Source organism: Cydia fagiglandana, chromosome 22, assembly GCF_963556715.1.
Source record: "Cydia fagiglandana chromosome 22, ilCydFagi1.1, whole genome shotgun sequence".
In the NCBI taxonomy this organism is placed as follows: Eukaryota; Metazoa; Arthropoda; class Insecta; order Lepidoptera; family Tortricidae; genus Cydia; species Cydia fagiglandana.
Window position 1 is genome coordinate 6,833,126 of NC_085953.1, and position 16,657 is coordinate 6,849,782.

Below are 16,657 nucleotides of genomic sequence, written 5' to 3' on the forward strand. Positions count from 1 at the left end.
AGCTTCACAGCAAAATTTCTTGAAGCAATTTCTGTTACTTTAAACAGGTTACTTAAGTAGGTTTTTTTAATAGAAGTTTATTGTCAGAGGAATTGAAATAAAAGTAAAAAACCCGCCTGACGTCTATATCTTCTGGCGCGAGTTTCGCGGAGCGCGCTTATTTCTTCTAATTTCCTGCTTCACTCCTCTAACAAATGTACATAATTAACAAATGTAGCCAGTAAATGGGCCAAACATCTCCATTTCGTACATAATATCTTGGGCCTGTCACACAAGATTGCGTAGACGAAATTTACTGAAGCGTATAATCATTTCCGTGCTATAGTAGCCAAACTAAGCCTCTTAAGGATTCATTAAGTTCATTACCTCAGGGGAGTCGGAAGGCGTATCCGTTACGGGAAGCCTAAGTGTTAGAAGCATTTAAAACTCGTTGCGAGGGATCGTTCTGCTGAATTGTTATTGATAGGTTTCGAATGACCTACCTAAGTGAGACATACCGGGTGTGGCCTGTAACATGAGCAATAAATTTAACTGTAGGCTGTACTCCTCATACTGACCAACATTTATTCAGGGACTTTTAAAAATAACTTGTGGTTTGATTTTTAGGATTCCGTAGCCAAATGGCAAAAAACGGAACCCTTATAGATTCGTCAAATCCAAAGTGCTAAAATGTGTGTCCTCCCCCCCCCCCTGTAACTTCTAAAATAAGAGAATGATAAAACTAAAAAAATATATGATGTTCTATTTACCATGCAAACTTCCACCGAAAATTGGTTTGAACGAGATCTAGTAAGTAGTTTTTTTTTAATTGTCATAAATCGTAAACCGCAATTTTGTTAACAATTATGTTACCTGCTGCTACGGAACCCTTCATGGGCGAGTCCGACTCGCACTTGGCCGTTTTTTTTATTAGACTTTAAAGTTAATTCTAACACGCAATGTATTGCGAATTTTGTTATGTTGTTTAAGGCGTGACAAGCAACGTCAATCACAATGATACTCGTATGGCGTGGCGATGGCGTCCATTGAAGATCATATTTATTTTGTATGAAAAATAGGGAGTCTGAATACTTCATAATTTTTAAAAGTTGTTGAACAAAAGTGTCACCGTTTGAGGAGTACAATCTATATTTTAATTATTTGCTCGTGTTACATGCCACACCCGGTATAGTGTGGCTAGGAGCATTTTTCTGTGACCAGTTAACTCTGGTAGACTACCTCGTAGGCCATTTTCCCCAAAAACTGTGGAAACAAAAGAGATTTCTGAAGGCTTTTTTTTTACAACCTAGTCCACGGCTACGCATCTTGAACAAATAAACTACAGTGTTTGTAAAAAATCCTGATACATAATAATAGCTACAAATCTATAGAATGCTTGTTGCCATGCCACGCTTGTAATACCTACGTTACGTCATATAACTACGGCAGGCGGCGAGAAAGTAAACCCATAAATATACCCTATTAAGCGAGTGCCAAATGTATGTATAACGAAATAGGGGGAATCGGGGAGCACTATATTTTACCGTAATGTAATTTATAGTCAAAGTAAGTTAGTCTTTTATTTATAACCCAGCCAGTCAAGTCAAATGAGAAGAAAAATACCTTAGGGCGTCCGCTAGATGGCCCGAGTGCACGCAGCGGGCGCACGCACGCGGGTGCCATTTTAGGTAAACACACGCACGCGTCCGCGCCAATTAGCGCTTCACGTGGGTCTCTATTGTTTCCCATAGAGTTTTAAGCCATAATGTATTGTTTGTCCGCATTTTCGTTACTCATAATTTGATTTTTCTCAGAAACGCGTAACTTTTAACAGAAACCTAACCTATATATAGGATAACCTTACGACTATCGAAAAGTTAACGGTTTCAGAATTATGACTAATGATAATCTGACAACCATTGCATTATGATATGACTCAATCATTATGTCAAACAAAGGGATCTGGTCAACCGCAGCAGCTAGCGGACGCCCTTGTGATCCGAAAGCAATTTGCGACTCCCGCCATCTTTGCCCAAGATTCTTGGGAATGAAAAGAATGAATGGACTGAGAATTATAGCGATCCGTGGCCCCATTCACTCACGTGCTTACTTTAGAAAGATCCCGGGTTCTATTTGCTTGGCCTAGTTATAAAACTAGCTTCCGCTTCACTTTTCCCGTAAACTTTGGGATATAACCTCAAACGAGCGAAACATTATGCCGGCTCGCGTGTGTAAGACGCCAAGTTACTTGAATGTAGTTGCCCAAATATTCGGTGTTGCATATTTTAAGTTAGTAACCATACCTATATACAATATATAATTGTATATATAAAATACAAATATACGAAAGTATACGTATATACGAAAGCGAGTGTCATCGACCTGATTCCCCGCGATGGTTGCGTTCACAAAAATTTCAAGAGACGACTTTTGATTGCGAAATTTTATAAAAACTTTTATCCAAAAGCCAGTTCATTTAACCATCTTCGGCCATAGATAATACTTTATTAAAATCACCATTTTGTTTGCCTCTCTCGATATCAATTTAGTTTTTGTGTGTGGCTACGAATAATGACAATATTCAATCTAATATCAATGGCGGGCGGCCTCGAACGCGTTCCGCTCGGATGCTAATTCATTAGGATCCTTTTACACTCGTGCTGTGCTCGCCCGTATTAGTTACATTGCGTATATTATTTACTTACTAGCGACCCGCCCCGGCTGTGCACGGGTTAACAAATTATACGCCCAAAACCTTCCTCAATAATCACTCTATTGATAGGTGAAAACCGCGTGAAAATCTGTTCAGTAGTTTTTGAGTTTATCTTGAACATACAAACACACAAACAGACAGACGCGGCGGAGGACTTAGTTTTATAAGGTGTAGTGATATAAGTAATATGACAATCGTTTGCAGATAACGAAACGCCATCATTTCCATACATTATTTACTGGAGATGCAAGTGTCGATACGTTTGGATAGGTAGCCGCTTAGCACCAGAGGGCCTACCGCGAACCACGTTCGACGTGTTGCCTCTCTGTCGCCCTTGTAAATTCGTACATAAGTGTGACAGGGAGGCAACACGTCGAACGTGGTTCGCGGTAGACTCTCAGGCCAATCGTAGGTGCGCTTGTTTGCTACCGTCGTGGTTCAAAAAACATACAACGTTTATAGTACGTCCCGTAAAATGGGGAGAGTAGGGTCAAAACTGAAATTCAAACCTCGATAACATTTTATTTTTACATATGAAAACTGAATGGTGTATATAATAAGTGTTCCGGACGTTTGTATTTTAGTTATTATTTTATTTTGGGTAGTTCCATTTCATAACTTTGACGATAAAGAGGAAAACCCACCTCACCCCGTAATGCCTAGTATTTGGGGTGAGAGGGGTTTTCATACAAAGGTGATTTTGGAAAATTGTTGGATTGTTTTTTTTTTATTATGCGTATTACTATAGCTCCATTTTAAATTGGAATACATTATTTTTGTAGCAGTAGCCTTAAAATCCCTTCTCACCCCCCTCTCAAACCTCTCCCCATTCAGAACCCACCTCTCCCCGCGAAATCTACTCACCCCGATTTACGGTACCTATTCACAGTACAGTAAATATTGTACAAAAAAAATATCTACTCACGTCTCGAAGTATTTATAACTGTTAGCTATTCCCATGAACAAAGGTAGGTAAATAATTCTTATTAGTGGTATTGCGAAGAGATTTGATCATTAGTAGAATATTTTAATGAAACATTATCCCACTGGCGATTTTTCCCGCGGTAAGCAGCTTGAAAAATGTACATTATGATGGCAGCTTAGCATACGGTAACAGGGGAATCACTTGTAAAAATAACGCATGTCATCTGAGCCCTGTTTATCAAAAGCTTGTAACTTGTAATACAAGTGGAAGTCCCTTTTTGACAGCTTCTGTTAGAAAGGGACTTCCACTTGTATTATAAGTTACAAGCTTTTGATAAACAGGGCACTGATAGTTTTGATTATATGTGTGACTTCATGCATATAATAATTAAGTATATCAAATTATTATATTCTAGCTTTAGTTTTGTTAGTTTTCTTTATCTTGCTAATAGTTAGTGCTTGCCCCAAGAGCTATGTTTACTATTATTTCTAATATCCCTCTAGGAGCTGATTCACAAAAAAAAGTCTCGGTGACTCCTTATATTCATTTTTCATGCAAAAGTGATGCCCGAAACCGTTAACGTTTTGTATTGCTTCTGTTATTATTAAGATACGTTTATGATCTTATGAAGATTGTTGTTTTTGTCGTTTTCGATAACGTGATAACTACTTTTTTTACAATAACAAAGCGATATTTGACTATAACGTCTTACTGTCTACTTCTATTCTGTGCTATTAAACCATTTCTCTAACGAGATCAGATAATGGAAGCCGTATAATTTCCATCTGTTTGTGCGGCTATTTGCCTATCAGTGCAGGGGAACTGGTATTTGCATACCTCTGTTTAAATATCTCACAAGATTTGTGCATTCAAGAGGTTATTTTTTATGTTCCTACCAGGTTCCCCCTAATAAATAATAGTACTAGGTACAGAAGACTCACTTTCTAACAAAACGCGTCTGTTATGATCAGGACCGATACGGCCGCTAGGTGGCGACAGCGCTACGCGCGGCTTATGGCTAGCCACCAAAATTGGTGTGGAACGGATGTACTTTTATACTACTTTGTCATTAAATTTTTGAAGGAATACAATACCTAGCTAGCTCCTGCTAGCATCAGTTTTCTACGTCACACTTCATCGGGATTAAAATTTCATAAATATTAGCACAATAATCTGAACTAAGTTGTCTCCGATGGTACTTTTAAAACGTTTATGCTAAGCTTTACAATTAAATATATTCCTTATGACTTGAGAACTAGGTGGTAATTTAATTTTTTAATAAACCGCAAAGTAACGCCTGAATCTCTTCACTGTTTAATTTTTTGCATTAATAACTGATGAATAATTTTGTATTGTTCCAGAATGGCCTGAACGCGCTACACTTGGCAGCTAAAGATGGCCACATCGCAGTGGTCGAGGAGCTCCTCAAACGGGGGGCCATCGTGGACGCAGCTACTAAGAAAGGTAAACCTAACCTAATTCTATTAGTGCCTTTCCGGCTGCATCCTGAAGGAGTCTGGGGTCTGCTTGGCACTTAATACGCCCTAAACGAGCCAAGTCTTTCAATATATTTGGAAGTTCCATAAACAATTGGCGCAAGCAAACCTGACCTTCCTATCCGAACTGTGACCTAGAGAACCCAGACTTTTCGGGGATTGTTCTGTCAATCATCATCAAGTCAATAACCAACAACCTAAATATTACCCATGATAGGTCGTGTGATGATAGGTGCTGGTTTCAAGACTTGGCCCGAAAACGGGCAATAAAACACATGCGCGATGAGGGTCGCCTCGATGCGGATCCTCAATGCACTTTTATTTGTCACAAATGTGGGCGACTGTGCCGTTCAAGGATCGGGTTATATAGCCACGAGCGACGCTGTCGCTAGATAATAAGTAAGTCATAGATGCTGCTTAAATCATCAGTAAAGATGCACAAGGCCTAATAATGATGATGATGATGAAATATTATAATGTCACAATGACATGCCGTTTAAAAAAAAACGCTGGATTAGAAAAACAGATTGTGTAGAAGATATTGGCAGTAATTTACATTTGACATTGTATTTCAGGCAACACAGCCCTACACATAGCATGCCTAGCGGGCCAGGAGCCAGTGGCGCGGGCGCTGCTCGGCGCAGGCGCCAAGGCAGACGCTCAGTCTGCTGCTGGCTTCACTCCACTATACATGGCCGCGCAGGAGAACCATGCTGGTTGTGTGAAGATGCTGTTAGCTGCTGGCGCTAGTCAAACACTAGCCACTGAGGTGAGCATATTTGGTAAAGCACTAAAGCAGATCATACACAAACAGGCTTCACCTCTATATGTATCTCTATATGTGTGTGTAGCAAAATTTGCTGCAAAAATATACGTCAAGCTAAGAATGAGACCAGAGAAATTAGGATATAAACACTGTCGGAATCGCTATCAACATCTGTATGGGTTTTGTATCTACCTATATTGCTAAGCATGTGTCCATATTCACTGACTGTGGAGGTACGTTATTATAGAGCAATGAGAGTCAAATGAGACTTCTGCGATCGCAGATGAGTTTCAGTAGTAGTCATGAAATACCCCTCTAAATAACCCTGTTCTTGTTCTACACTATTGTCTCATCTTGTGCAAGATCTACGGGGCGCAACAGACAGGGCGTTAAGCGTCGCTACCTTCTGGTCCCGCTTAATATAAAAACGAAACCATCGACACGAGAAGAAGAAGTCTTATCTTGGGAAGTTCTTAATCAACCGGGATATTTAAGACGTGCTTTGTTTTGTATTTTCCAGGATGGCTTCACCCCATTAGCTGTGGCCATGCAGCAGGGACACGACCGCGTGGTCGCCGAGTTGCTAGAATCTGACACGAGAGGCAAAGTGCGGTTGCCTGCCCTGCATATTGCTGCTAAGAAGAATGACGTCAAGGCTGCCACATTATTGCTAGAAGTAAGTACCTGTTTAGGTTGAAAGCAACCTGATTCAAACGACGAATGTAGACTATTTTCTTAGAGGAGGAATCGGTCAGGAAAAAGTAACGCGCTCTGAATATAAACAAACAAACAACGCAACATGATTGATGATCTCATGTTCAGTGGCGGATTTGCAGTCTTTGCCGCCCTAGGCCCCAAGCCTTGCAGCCGCCCCTTTCTCAGCATCAGCGCCCATCATATTGACTACATTTAGATCAGGCAACGAAAAGATATATTATAGAGGGAAATGCTTCGGACACATTTTTTACTTACAATTAGTAAATTTTTTGGACTCGTTAGAGGGTGAACATATGAAAAGTCCCCTTGAGCGGGGGTTTGGTTTAAAGGTCACATTTTCGCTTATTATATCTCAGAAACTATACGTCCTTGTGACATGAGCATAGGAAAAAAATAAGCAAATACTTTTTCATTTTAAATGACAGTTTTACCAATAACATTGACTTTTTATGTAACTACAAAACATTCAAAAAATCTAAAAAAACCCAGAAAAACATTTGTTTTGCCTATTTTTTTGAATAACTGCTAAACTATTTATCCTAAAATTATAAAAAAAATATTTGAGATTCTTACAATTAGCTCTTTGATTTGATATGTAACACGTTATAACACGTAACAATATACAGTTTCAAAAACTTTATTTTTAAATTTTCTCATTTACCCCCCAAAAATGGCCTCCATTTTAAAATTCATTTATTTATGTTACACATTCATCTTTGGGTCACAAACTTACGTATGTGTGCCATGACCTTAATTGGTCCAGCAGTTTCGGAGAAAATAGGCTGTGACAGTCGGACAGCCAGACGCACGAGTATAAGGGTATTCCGTTTTTTCCTTTTGGGGTACGGAACCCTATAAACGGGGAACAAGGCGCGAAGGCGTCAACAATATGCGAAATCGACGCCACACTCGTGTTCGCGGCTTCGGGCCGCGATTCACGCACAAGTGTGGAGGGCCCTCCAGATATCATAAAAATTGTAGCTTGTAGCAAATTCAACCAACATTCATTTTGTATAATGATCATGTGGTTCGTTAGAACGCATAGTTTCCGAGATATAAGCGAAAAACTGAAAAATGTGACCTTCAAACCTCTCTCTTCCCCCTGCTCAAGGGCTACGGCCGGGGACTTTTGATATGTTCACCTCCTAGATAGTCCAAATAAAGTTAGGTACAAAGTCAAAAATTGTGTTTCAAGCATTTCCCTCTATAGGTACCTTTTTTTGAGAATTCGTTGCCTGGTCTAATTTTGAGTTATTTTTTGTTATCATCAGCGAATTTATTGTCACAATTTGCCGCCCCTAATATTTCGCCGCCCTAGGCCCGGGCCTACTGTGCCTTATGGGAAATCCGCCACTGCTCATGTTCACTATGTCCGACTACAATCTACAAGCACCCAGTACGATTTCATGAAAATGCATTTCGAGGGTGATGCATAGCGGTGGCAAAGCACTGGCAAGGAATAATTTACCATAAGCTTTTGGATTCCTTTGTATGAGAAGTATTTCGTAATGGTATATTATTCAATCTAAAATTTAAATAATATTTCCATATTCCACAGTCATTATTATCATATAAACTCCAAATTGTCATATATTTGATGGAATTGGATTAATACCACTTTTTGTTTCAGAACGAACACAACCCCGACGCCTGTTCCAAGTCCGGGTTCACACCGCTACACATAGCCGCGCATTACGGGAACGTCGGTGTGGCCAAGGCTTTACTCGCCGCCGGTGCCGACTCGGGCCGAGCGGCTAAACATAATATCACACCACTGCATGTTGCCAGCAAGTGGGGACAGCTGGCTATGGTAGATCTACTGGTAGAAAATGGTAAGAATGATATCAGAATAGTGTTCCAGATTGTTATCTGTTGTGTGGCCAAAGCTTTAAGCTGTTGTGTGGCTAAACATAATATCACACCACTGCATGTTGCTAGCAAGTGGGGACAGCTGGCTATGGTCGATTTACTGGTAGAAAATGGTAAGAATCATATCAGAATAGTGTTCCAGATAACACTTCCCACCCTTGTTGTATTTCTTATTGCTGTCGTGTCGACGTGTCTTCCATGAACTATTTTACTACCGATTCCTATCCTTTTGTTCGGCCTTACGGTCACGTAAACGATTGATTGGCGACGGACTGACTGACTGGTGATGTGACGGATCTATTCAGCGCAGCGCATAAAACTCTTCTTTGAAAAACATTGATGTGGGCACACCTGGGAATTGTTGGTGTAGGCAAATTTATTCGTCGCTGGTATGTGGTATGCTCTCAGGCCGTTCGGACAAACAAGACATCTCCCCCTGCATCTTATGATAAAAGCTGATTTTCTACTGCTAAGGTTTTTTTAAATGTAAATATGTCATGTACTTTCAGGTGCAAACATTGCCGCTGTGACGAGAGACGGCCTCACCCCTCTGCATTGCGCTGCGCGCTCCGGACACAGCAACGTCGTGTCGCGGCTGTTACAACACGGTGCCCCCATCACGAGCAAAACGAAGGTAAGCTACATCTAGTCGTATTGCCTCCGAAGCTGAGTGCTACCGCGAACCACGTACGGCGTGTTGCCTCCCTCTCACACTTAAGTTCGAGATTACAAGTGCGACACAGAGGCAAGACGTCGAACGTGGTTCGCGGTAGGCCCGATGATGATCTTTGATTCGACTACATGCAACTGTAGAGGATAACCTGGGTAACACAGGAGTCCCTTGTTTATTGCCGCGAATTGTAACTAAGGTTTCCGATTTAGAATTTAGAATACAATATGACTGGGTTTTCAACAGAACGGACACGTTATTGACCCTCTGAAATAGTCTTAGATAGTAAACTGCATATATTATAGTTAAGCGTTTCCATCATTAATACATATCTATCTATACATATAATAAAGCTGTAGAGGGTCGAAAGTCTGTACATGGAAGATATTTGAAAAAAAGTTGGCTGGGGTTACTTAGAATCGATAACAGAACACGTTCCAACAGTTTTTAGAATTTTTGTCTGTTTATCTGTTTGTCTGTTTATTTGAACGCGCATCACGTGAAAACGGCTGAATGGATTTTGATGCAAACTTTACTAATCTGTCGAGAAAATCTCCGGCCAGGTTATAGGCTATAAAAATTCAACCCTTAAAAGGGGGGGTCGCCATAACCCTCACTTGATTTAAGTTTGCCCCTGAATCTTATGGCGCTACTTAGGAAGGAGGGGCAAACTTTTTTCAAATATGTGCTATCACTATTGAGTACCCTGGTAAACTAACAGATGGCGCTGAATTTAATACGTAGTGACATGAATAGCCACCGAGGAAGGTTTTTGCCAAATTAACTCTAAGTTTAGATGAGGGGGTACGGACATCAACGAATTTAATTGAATAATTATGTCGAATTAATAATATACAACAAAATTAAACGACAGTAAATTTATTACCCCTCATTGCACAGTGCCATTTTTTTCACGACTACCCAGAAAAAAGAGAGAGAGAGTGTATTGTGTTTTCAGCGTTCGTGTTTGTATATAGGTATATATTTATTTATCTGAGTTTCTTTATTACACCTTAACTTCGGAATGCCTTAACCTTAGCCCGACAGCCCGACGTACGTGACACGCTGAACGCTTACCAAAGCCGGGCGCCGAAGGCGCCCTCATAGTAAAACCTTCGGACCAGGATTAACCAATAAGCAAAACAAGCACGTGCTTAGGGCATCACGTTCAGGGGGGGGGGGGGCACCAAAATGCCAGGTTGAAAAAGTAGAACAAATTTTAAAATTAGGGACAGACACATCGTTTTTATTACACGATTTTTTTTAGCTGTCCAAAAGCTAATTTGCAAAAATAATGGCGCGTAATTCTTTGGGAAACAATCGGTAGCAGTAGAAGAGTCGTGATCGTGATTACATGCATAGATTCGATTTCAATCCACTCTTTTGCGGTTCGGCGTTAGGTCTTATCTTATGCGAGGCCTTCTGCCTTACGGCAAAGTTGATCTTCTACCAACCTTTTAACCGCCAGCAATTTTGGATCGAGCGTGCTCGTGTCGCCACCGACAGTAATTGTACCACGCAGAGTAAGGTTGGCATAGTTACGGGAGTTATAAATGTGCTGTAAAAACCAAATAAGATCTTTGTCTTATTTATCAGACTGTGGCGAAATGAGCTGGATATGTAATGTCTTATATATCAGACTCTGGCGGTTAAAGGGTTAATTACACTTGGGCGTTGATCCAAACCAAGCTTTCCTCTTTCGCAGCTTGCTCACACTTCGCCAATTCAATTCACTTGGTTAATTCCAAGCTCTGCTTTCTTGCATCTTTTATGCATGAAAACAACCTCGCTGAGACCCTTAAATATCGAGCCCTATGCGAAGCTAGGCTGATAGAAAACTGTCCCATCCCTTCTTTGTATGAAATCCTGGATTCGCGCCTGGTTGGGACTAAAAGTAAAATTGCATTTTTTATATCGAAAAATTTTCGCGCTCGCTCCGCTCGCGTTTTTGTTCACTTTCTAAGATATGATAAAGGTGACATTCGGGTGGCGACTGCAGCTGCATTACTCTGTTACAACGTTACTGCTGCAGCACTGTCAATTTTCGGGATAAAATGATGTGACTGATTTCCATACTAAAAGTAAAAATGTACAACTGTCTATCAAATTGCGTTTTTATATCGAAAAATTTTCGCGCTCGCTTCGCTCGCGTTTTCAAATACATTCTAACCTAACATATTATGATAAAGGTGACATTCGAGTGGCGACTGCAGCAGCATTAGGTACTCTGTTGCAACATTACTGCTGCGGCACTGTCAATTTTTGTGATAAAATGATGTGACTGATTTCCATTCTCAGCTGTAATGCGGCAATGAACTTCACTCAATTTACCAAAAAAAATAATGTAATCTTAATGATCCTAGGGAGAGGAGGCACCATAGTCTAGAAATGCTTAGGGCATCAAAATATCTTAATCCGGCACTGCTTCGGACTTGACCCGACGTACGTGTCGCGCTGTACGCGTTCCGAAGCCGGGCGCCTTCGGCGCCTTCATACTAAAGGAATCTGGCGTAGCCCGATAACTTGGCGCGCTGCACGCGGTTCAAAGCCAGGCGACTTCGACTTTCTCATACTAAAAGAGACGTACGTGACACGCTGTATGGTTACCCGCCTTCGGCACCCTCATACTCAAAGAGTCGGGCGTAGACCGACGTACGTGACACGCTGTACACATTCCAAAGCCGGACGCCTCCGGCGCCCTCATACTCAGAGCGTCGGGCGTAACGTACGCGTTTCAAAGCTGGGCGTCTTCTGCGCCCTCATATCAAAAGTGTCGGGCGTAGACCGACGTACATGACACGCTGTACGCTTGCCAAAGTTGGTCGCCGAAGGCTCATACTCAAAGCGTCGGGCGTAACGTACGCGTTTCAAAGCTGGGCGTCTACGGCGCCCTCATACTAAAAGAGTCGGGCGTAGACCGACGTTCGTGACACGCTGTACGCTTGCCAAAGTTGGGCGCCGAAAGCACCCTCATACTCAAACCGTCAGGCGTAACCCGACGTACGTGACACGCTGTACGCTTGCCAAAGTTGGGAGCCGAAGACACCCTCATACTCAAAGCGTCGGGCTAAGCCCGACGCACGTGGCGCGCTGAATGCGTTCCAAAGCCGGGCTCCTTCGGCGCCCTCATACTAAAGGAGTCGGGAATTGCCCGACGTATGTGGCGCACTGCACGCGGTCCAAAGCTAGGTGACTTCGACTTTCTCATACTAAAAGAGTCGGGCGTAGTCGGACTACTACAAATCGCGCTCTAAAAAGTATGAAACAATAAGATAGAATTATTTTAAGAAATTATCAATGCAGGAAATTATAAATGTTATAATTTTTTGAATAAAAAAATACAGCGTAATATAATTTACTATTTTTTATATATTTAGCAGCTTACTGACACAAACCGAATTCCACGCGGGCGGAGCCGCGGGCACAGCTAGTATATGTATAATAGTTTTCTTTTTTAAGTTAATCGGAGTCCGCTCGGCTCGCAGTATAAGCGCTCCTATACAATTAATGAAAAGGTAGACCAATTAGATAGTTTCTACATTAACAATAATGTAATGTTTATTTCCAGAACGGACTAACGCCTCTCCACATGTCCGTCCAAGGCGAACACGTGGAGACGGCCAAAGTCCTCCTCACAGAGGGCGCCCCCATCGATGACGTCACCGTAGACTACCTGACGGCCCTACACGTCGCTGCTCACTGTGGACATGTCAAAGTAAGTAACCTAAAAGTTATTAAGGATCATTTAGACCGGAAATAGCTGGCGATTACCAAATTGTAATAGAGACAGAGAAAGAGCAATACACGTAACGAACCCGTGTCTAATGTCTCACACGGTGCGAGAACTGACATGCGAGTCCATCAATCAATAAATGGTATCGTCTTTGGTCGTCCTATTCGTTTTTCGTCAAGTTCTTAAATTAGTCCTATTCTGCTTTCGTTACTCATTCTACATTGAAAGCCACCGACGATTGTGACGAATGTAGCATGAGTGACGAAAGCAGAATAGGACTAATTTAAGAACATGACGAAAAACGAATGGGACCACCCAAGACTATAAAATACCGTATTATAAGAAACTCGTATCCGAATTTTCTTATTATCTGAATGAGCCTTAAAGAAAATTTAAATTTAGGGTAACAAACTCTATAAATTCAATATTAGGGAACTTTCACACGCCAATTATGAATGAATGGTATGGTATGGATTAATGCCTAAAGTAATCTTAATCTCACAGTTGTTTGCAGTTATTTCCAATGCAAAACGCACCTAATGTTTACTAAATTAGACTTTAATTATGCCTGCAGGTAGCCAAGCTGCTTCTCGACAGAAACGCAGACGCAAACGCCAGAGCTCTGAACGGCTTCACTCCTTTACACATCGCCTGCAAGAAGAACAGGCTTAAGGTCGTTGAACTGCTGCTCAAATATGGTGCCAGTGAGTATACTTACCTATTCTCTAGTAAACAGTAGCCAAGATGACAGGAACACAGACGCGGCTAGAGCTCTGAACGGCTTCAATCCTTTACACATCGCCTGTAAGAAGAATAGGTTCAAGGTGGTTGAACTGCTGCTCAAATATGGTGCCAGTGAGTATACTTACCTATTCTCTAGAAAACAGTAGCCAAGATGACAGGAACACAGACGCGGCTAGAGCTCTGAACGGCTTCAATCCTTTACACATCGCCTGTAAGAAGAATAGGTTCAAGGTGGTTGAACTGCTGCTCAAATATGGTGCCAGTGAGTATACTAACCTATTCTCTAGAAAACAGTAGCCAAGATGACAGGAACACAGACGCGGCTAGAGCTCTGAACGGCTTCAATCCTTTACACATCGCCTGTAAGAAGAATAGGTTCAAGGTGGTTGAACTGCTGCTCAAATATGGTGCCAGTGAGTATACTTACCTATTCTCTAGAAAACAGTAGCCAAGATGACAGGAACACAGACGCGGCTAGAGCTCTGAACGGCTTCAATCCTTTACACATCGCCTGTAAGAAGAATAGGTTCAAGGTGGTTGAACTGCTGCTCAAATATGGTGCCAGTGAGTATACTAACCTATTCTCTAGAAAACAGTAGCCAAGATGACAGGAACACAGACGCGGCTAGAGCTCTGAACGGCTTCAATCCTTTACACATCGCCTGTAAGAAGAATAGGTTCAAGGTGGTTGAACTGCTGCTCAAATATGGTGCCAGTGAGTATACTAACCTATTCTCTAGAAAACAGTAGCCAAGATGACAGGAACACAGACGCGGCTAGAGCTCTGAACGGCTTCAATCCTTTACACATCGCCTGTAAGAAGAATAGGTTCAAGGTGGTTGAACTGCTGCTCAAATATGGTGCCAGTGAGTATACTAACCTATTCTCTAGAAAACAGTAGCCAAGATGACAGGAACACAGACGCGGCTAGAGCTCTGAACGGCTTCAATCCTTTACACATCGCCTGTAAGAAGAATAGGTTCAAGGTGGTTGAACTGCTGCTCAAATATGGTGCCAGTGAGTATACTAACCTATTCTCTAGAAAACAGTAGCCAAGATGACAGGGACACAGACGCGGTTAGAGCTCTGAACGGCTTCAATCCTTTACACATCGCCTGTAAGAAGAATAGGCTCAAGGTAGTTGAGCTGCTGCTCATATATGGTGCCAGTGAGTATATTTACCTGTTCTCTACCATTTATTGACAAACGCCAAACGAAAAGTAAAAATATATTGGGATGATACCAAAGGAAGGCCTCGTGGTTACTTGCATAAATGAGTTGGTAAACGTCCTCTCTTGTGCGACTGCTTTTCAGTTTTCTGAGTGCAAGGAGCGTGACATTTACTCAACCTCTATCGCTACTTAGGGTGGTGGTCACGGACCTTTAGCGCGTCCCTCGGTAGGCCCTTTTAGCCGCCCTATTCGCTAGCATCCTCTCGAGATGGTAATAATCCATGCTAGTGGAGTTGCTATTGTTGATTTTTCCGCTGTTATAAAACATAAATATTACTTTGCTAATCCGCGTAAAGATAACGTGCTAGTCAATCAGTGCTAACCAATTATACTTACTTTGTGTTTTCAGGTAAATCAGCGACCACAGAATCCGGCCTGACGCCCCTCCACGTGGCGTCGTTCATGGGCTGCATGAACATCGCCCTTGTGCTAGTGGGCGCGGGAGCGGAGGCGGACGCGTGCACGGCGCGCGGTGAAACACCCTTGCATCTGGCCGCCAGGGCACATCAGACGGATCTAGTGCGGGTGCTGCTGCGAAACAACGCTAAGGTAATTTATACAGCATGACATCAGCTCAGGACTAGTGGGAGCGGGAGCGGAGGCGGACGCGTGCACGGCGCGCGGAGAGACGCCCTTGCATCTGGCCGCCAGGGCACACCAGACGGATCTAGTGCGGGTGCTGCTGCGGAACAACGCTAAGGTAATGTATACAACATGACGTCAGCTCAGGACTAGTGGGAGCGGAAGCGGGCGGGTAGGTGTGGCGTTCAAATTAAGTGTTACTGTACTAACAGTTTTTTTTTTTATTGTCTCGTTATGTACACTACCCATTCATTATATTTATTATTTCCAGGTGGAAGCCCGAGCACGCGAAGAGCAGACTCCTCTCCACGTAGCAGCACGTCTTGGACACGCCGACATCGCTGCGTTGCTGTTACAACATGGCGCCGATGTCGCTGCAGCTACCAAGGACCATTACACGCCGCTACACATCGCAGCTAAAGAAGGTACAGAATACAAGCGTATTATACCCAAAAACTCATATAATTTCTGTAACAAAGTATGCATTTATTAACTCTCACTCATCATTTTCAGGCAAAGAAGAAGTAGCCTCCATTTTACTCGACAACAACGCGCCAATCGAAGCCGAGACCCGCAAAGGTTTCACACCCCTGCACCTCGCGGCCAAATATGGCGACATCGGAGTAGCCCGGCTCCTACTCGCCAGGGGCGCGCAACCTGACGCGCCAGGCAAAAGCCACATCACACCTCTACACATGGCTACTTATTACGGACATCCAGATATCGCGTTGCTTCTCTTGGATAAAGGTTTGTATTAGATATACATTTTAAATCACACAAATAATTTTGAACACTCAAAAAGGCAAAATGACGCCTTGAAAATGCAGAAATGCTTTTATATTCAAACGTTTACAGTTTGACACATACACAATATACACATTGTTAGTAATATATGATGCTATGTACCGACACTACATTCATTACCTTAGTGTTGCTACACTTACTTACTTACTTACTGCCGTGGCGCAGCGACCCGAAGTGGATCTTGGCCTCTGACAGTGTTGCTACACCCACATATATATCTGTGAGACAGAATATTTGTATGTTTTTGTATCTATAACTTGTACTTGTAAAGGCAAATTATGTAACAATGTGCGTTTAGATTGAATTTCACTTTGACACACTTTAACCAAATATCTAAAACGTATAATAACAAACGACCGCAAAAAACCAAAACTATTGTCGTTTAGATTCTTGCAAGTTCGAATATCCAAAAAATAAATGATCAACA

General features: G+C 42.1%; 1 protein-coding gene across 1 annotated transcript in view; it reads left to right on the forward strand.

Moving 5' to 3' along the window:
- LOC134675454 (uncharacterized) overlaps positions 1–16,657 on the forward strand; it is a 238,950-nt gene that overhangs the window by 125,035 nt on the left and 97,258 nt on the right. Inside the window, exons 3-12 of the mRNA XM_063533723.1 lie at positions 4,979–5,081; positions 5,689–5,882; positions 6,400–6,555; positions 8,227–8,428; positions 8,975–9,099; positions 12,704–12,850; positions 13,443–13,572; positions 15,194–15,393; positions 15,698–15,851; positions 15,940–16,173. Of these exons, the coding sequence (XP_063389793.1) occupies positions 4,979–5,081; positions 5,689–5,882; positions 6,400–6,555; positions 8,227–8,428; positions 8,975–9,099; positions 12,704–12,850; positions 13,443–13,572; positions 15,194–15,393; positions 15,698–15,851; positions 15,940–16,173 (1,645 nt within the window). The remainder of the gene's footprint in view (positions 1–4,978; positions 5,082–5,688; positions 5,883–6,399; positions 6,556–8,226; positions 8,429–8,974; positions 9,100–12,703; positions 12,851–13,442; positions 13,573–15,193; positions 15,394–15,697; positions 15,852–15,939; positions 16,174–16,657) is intronic.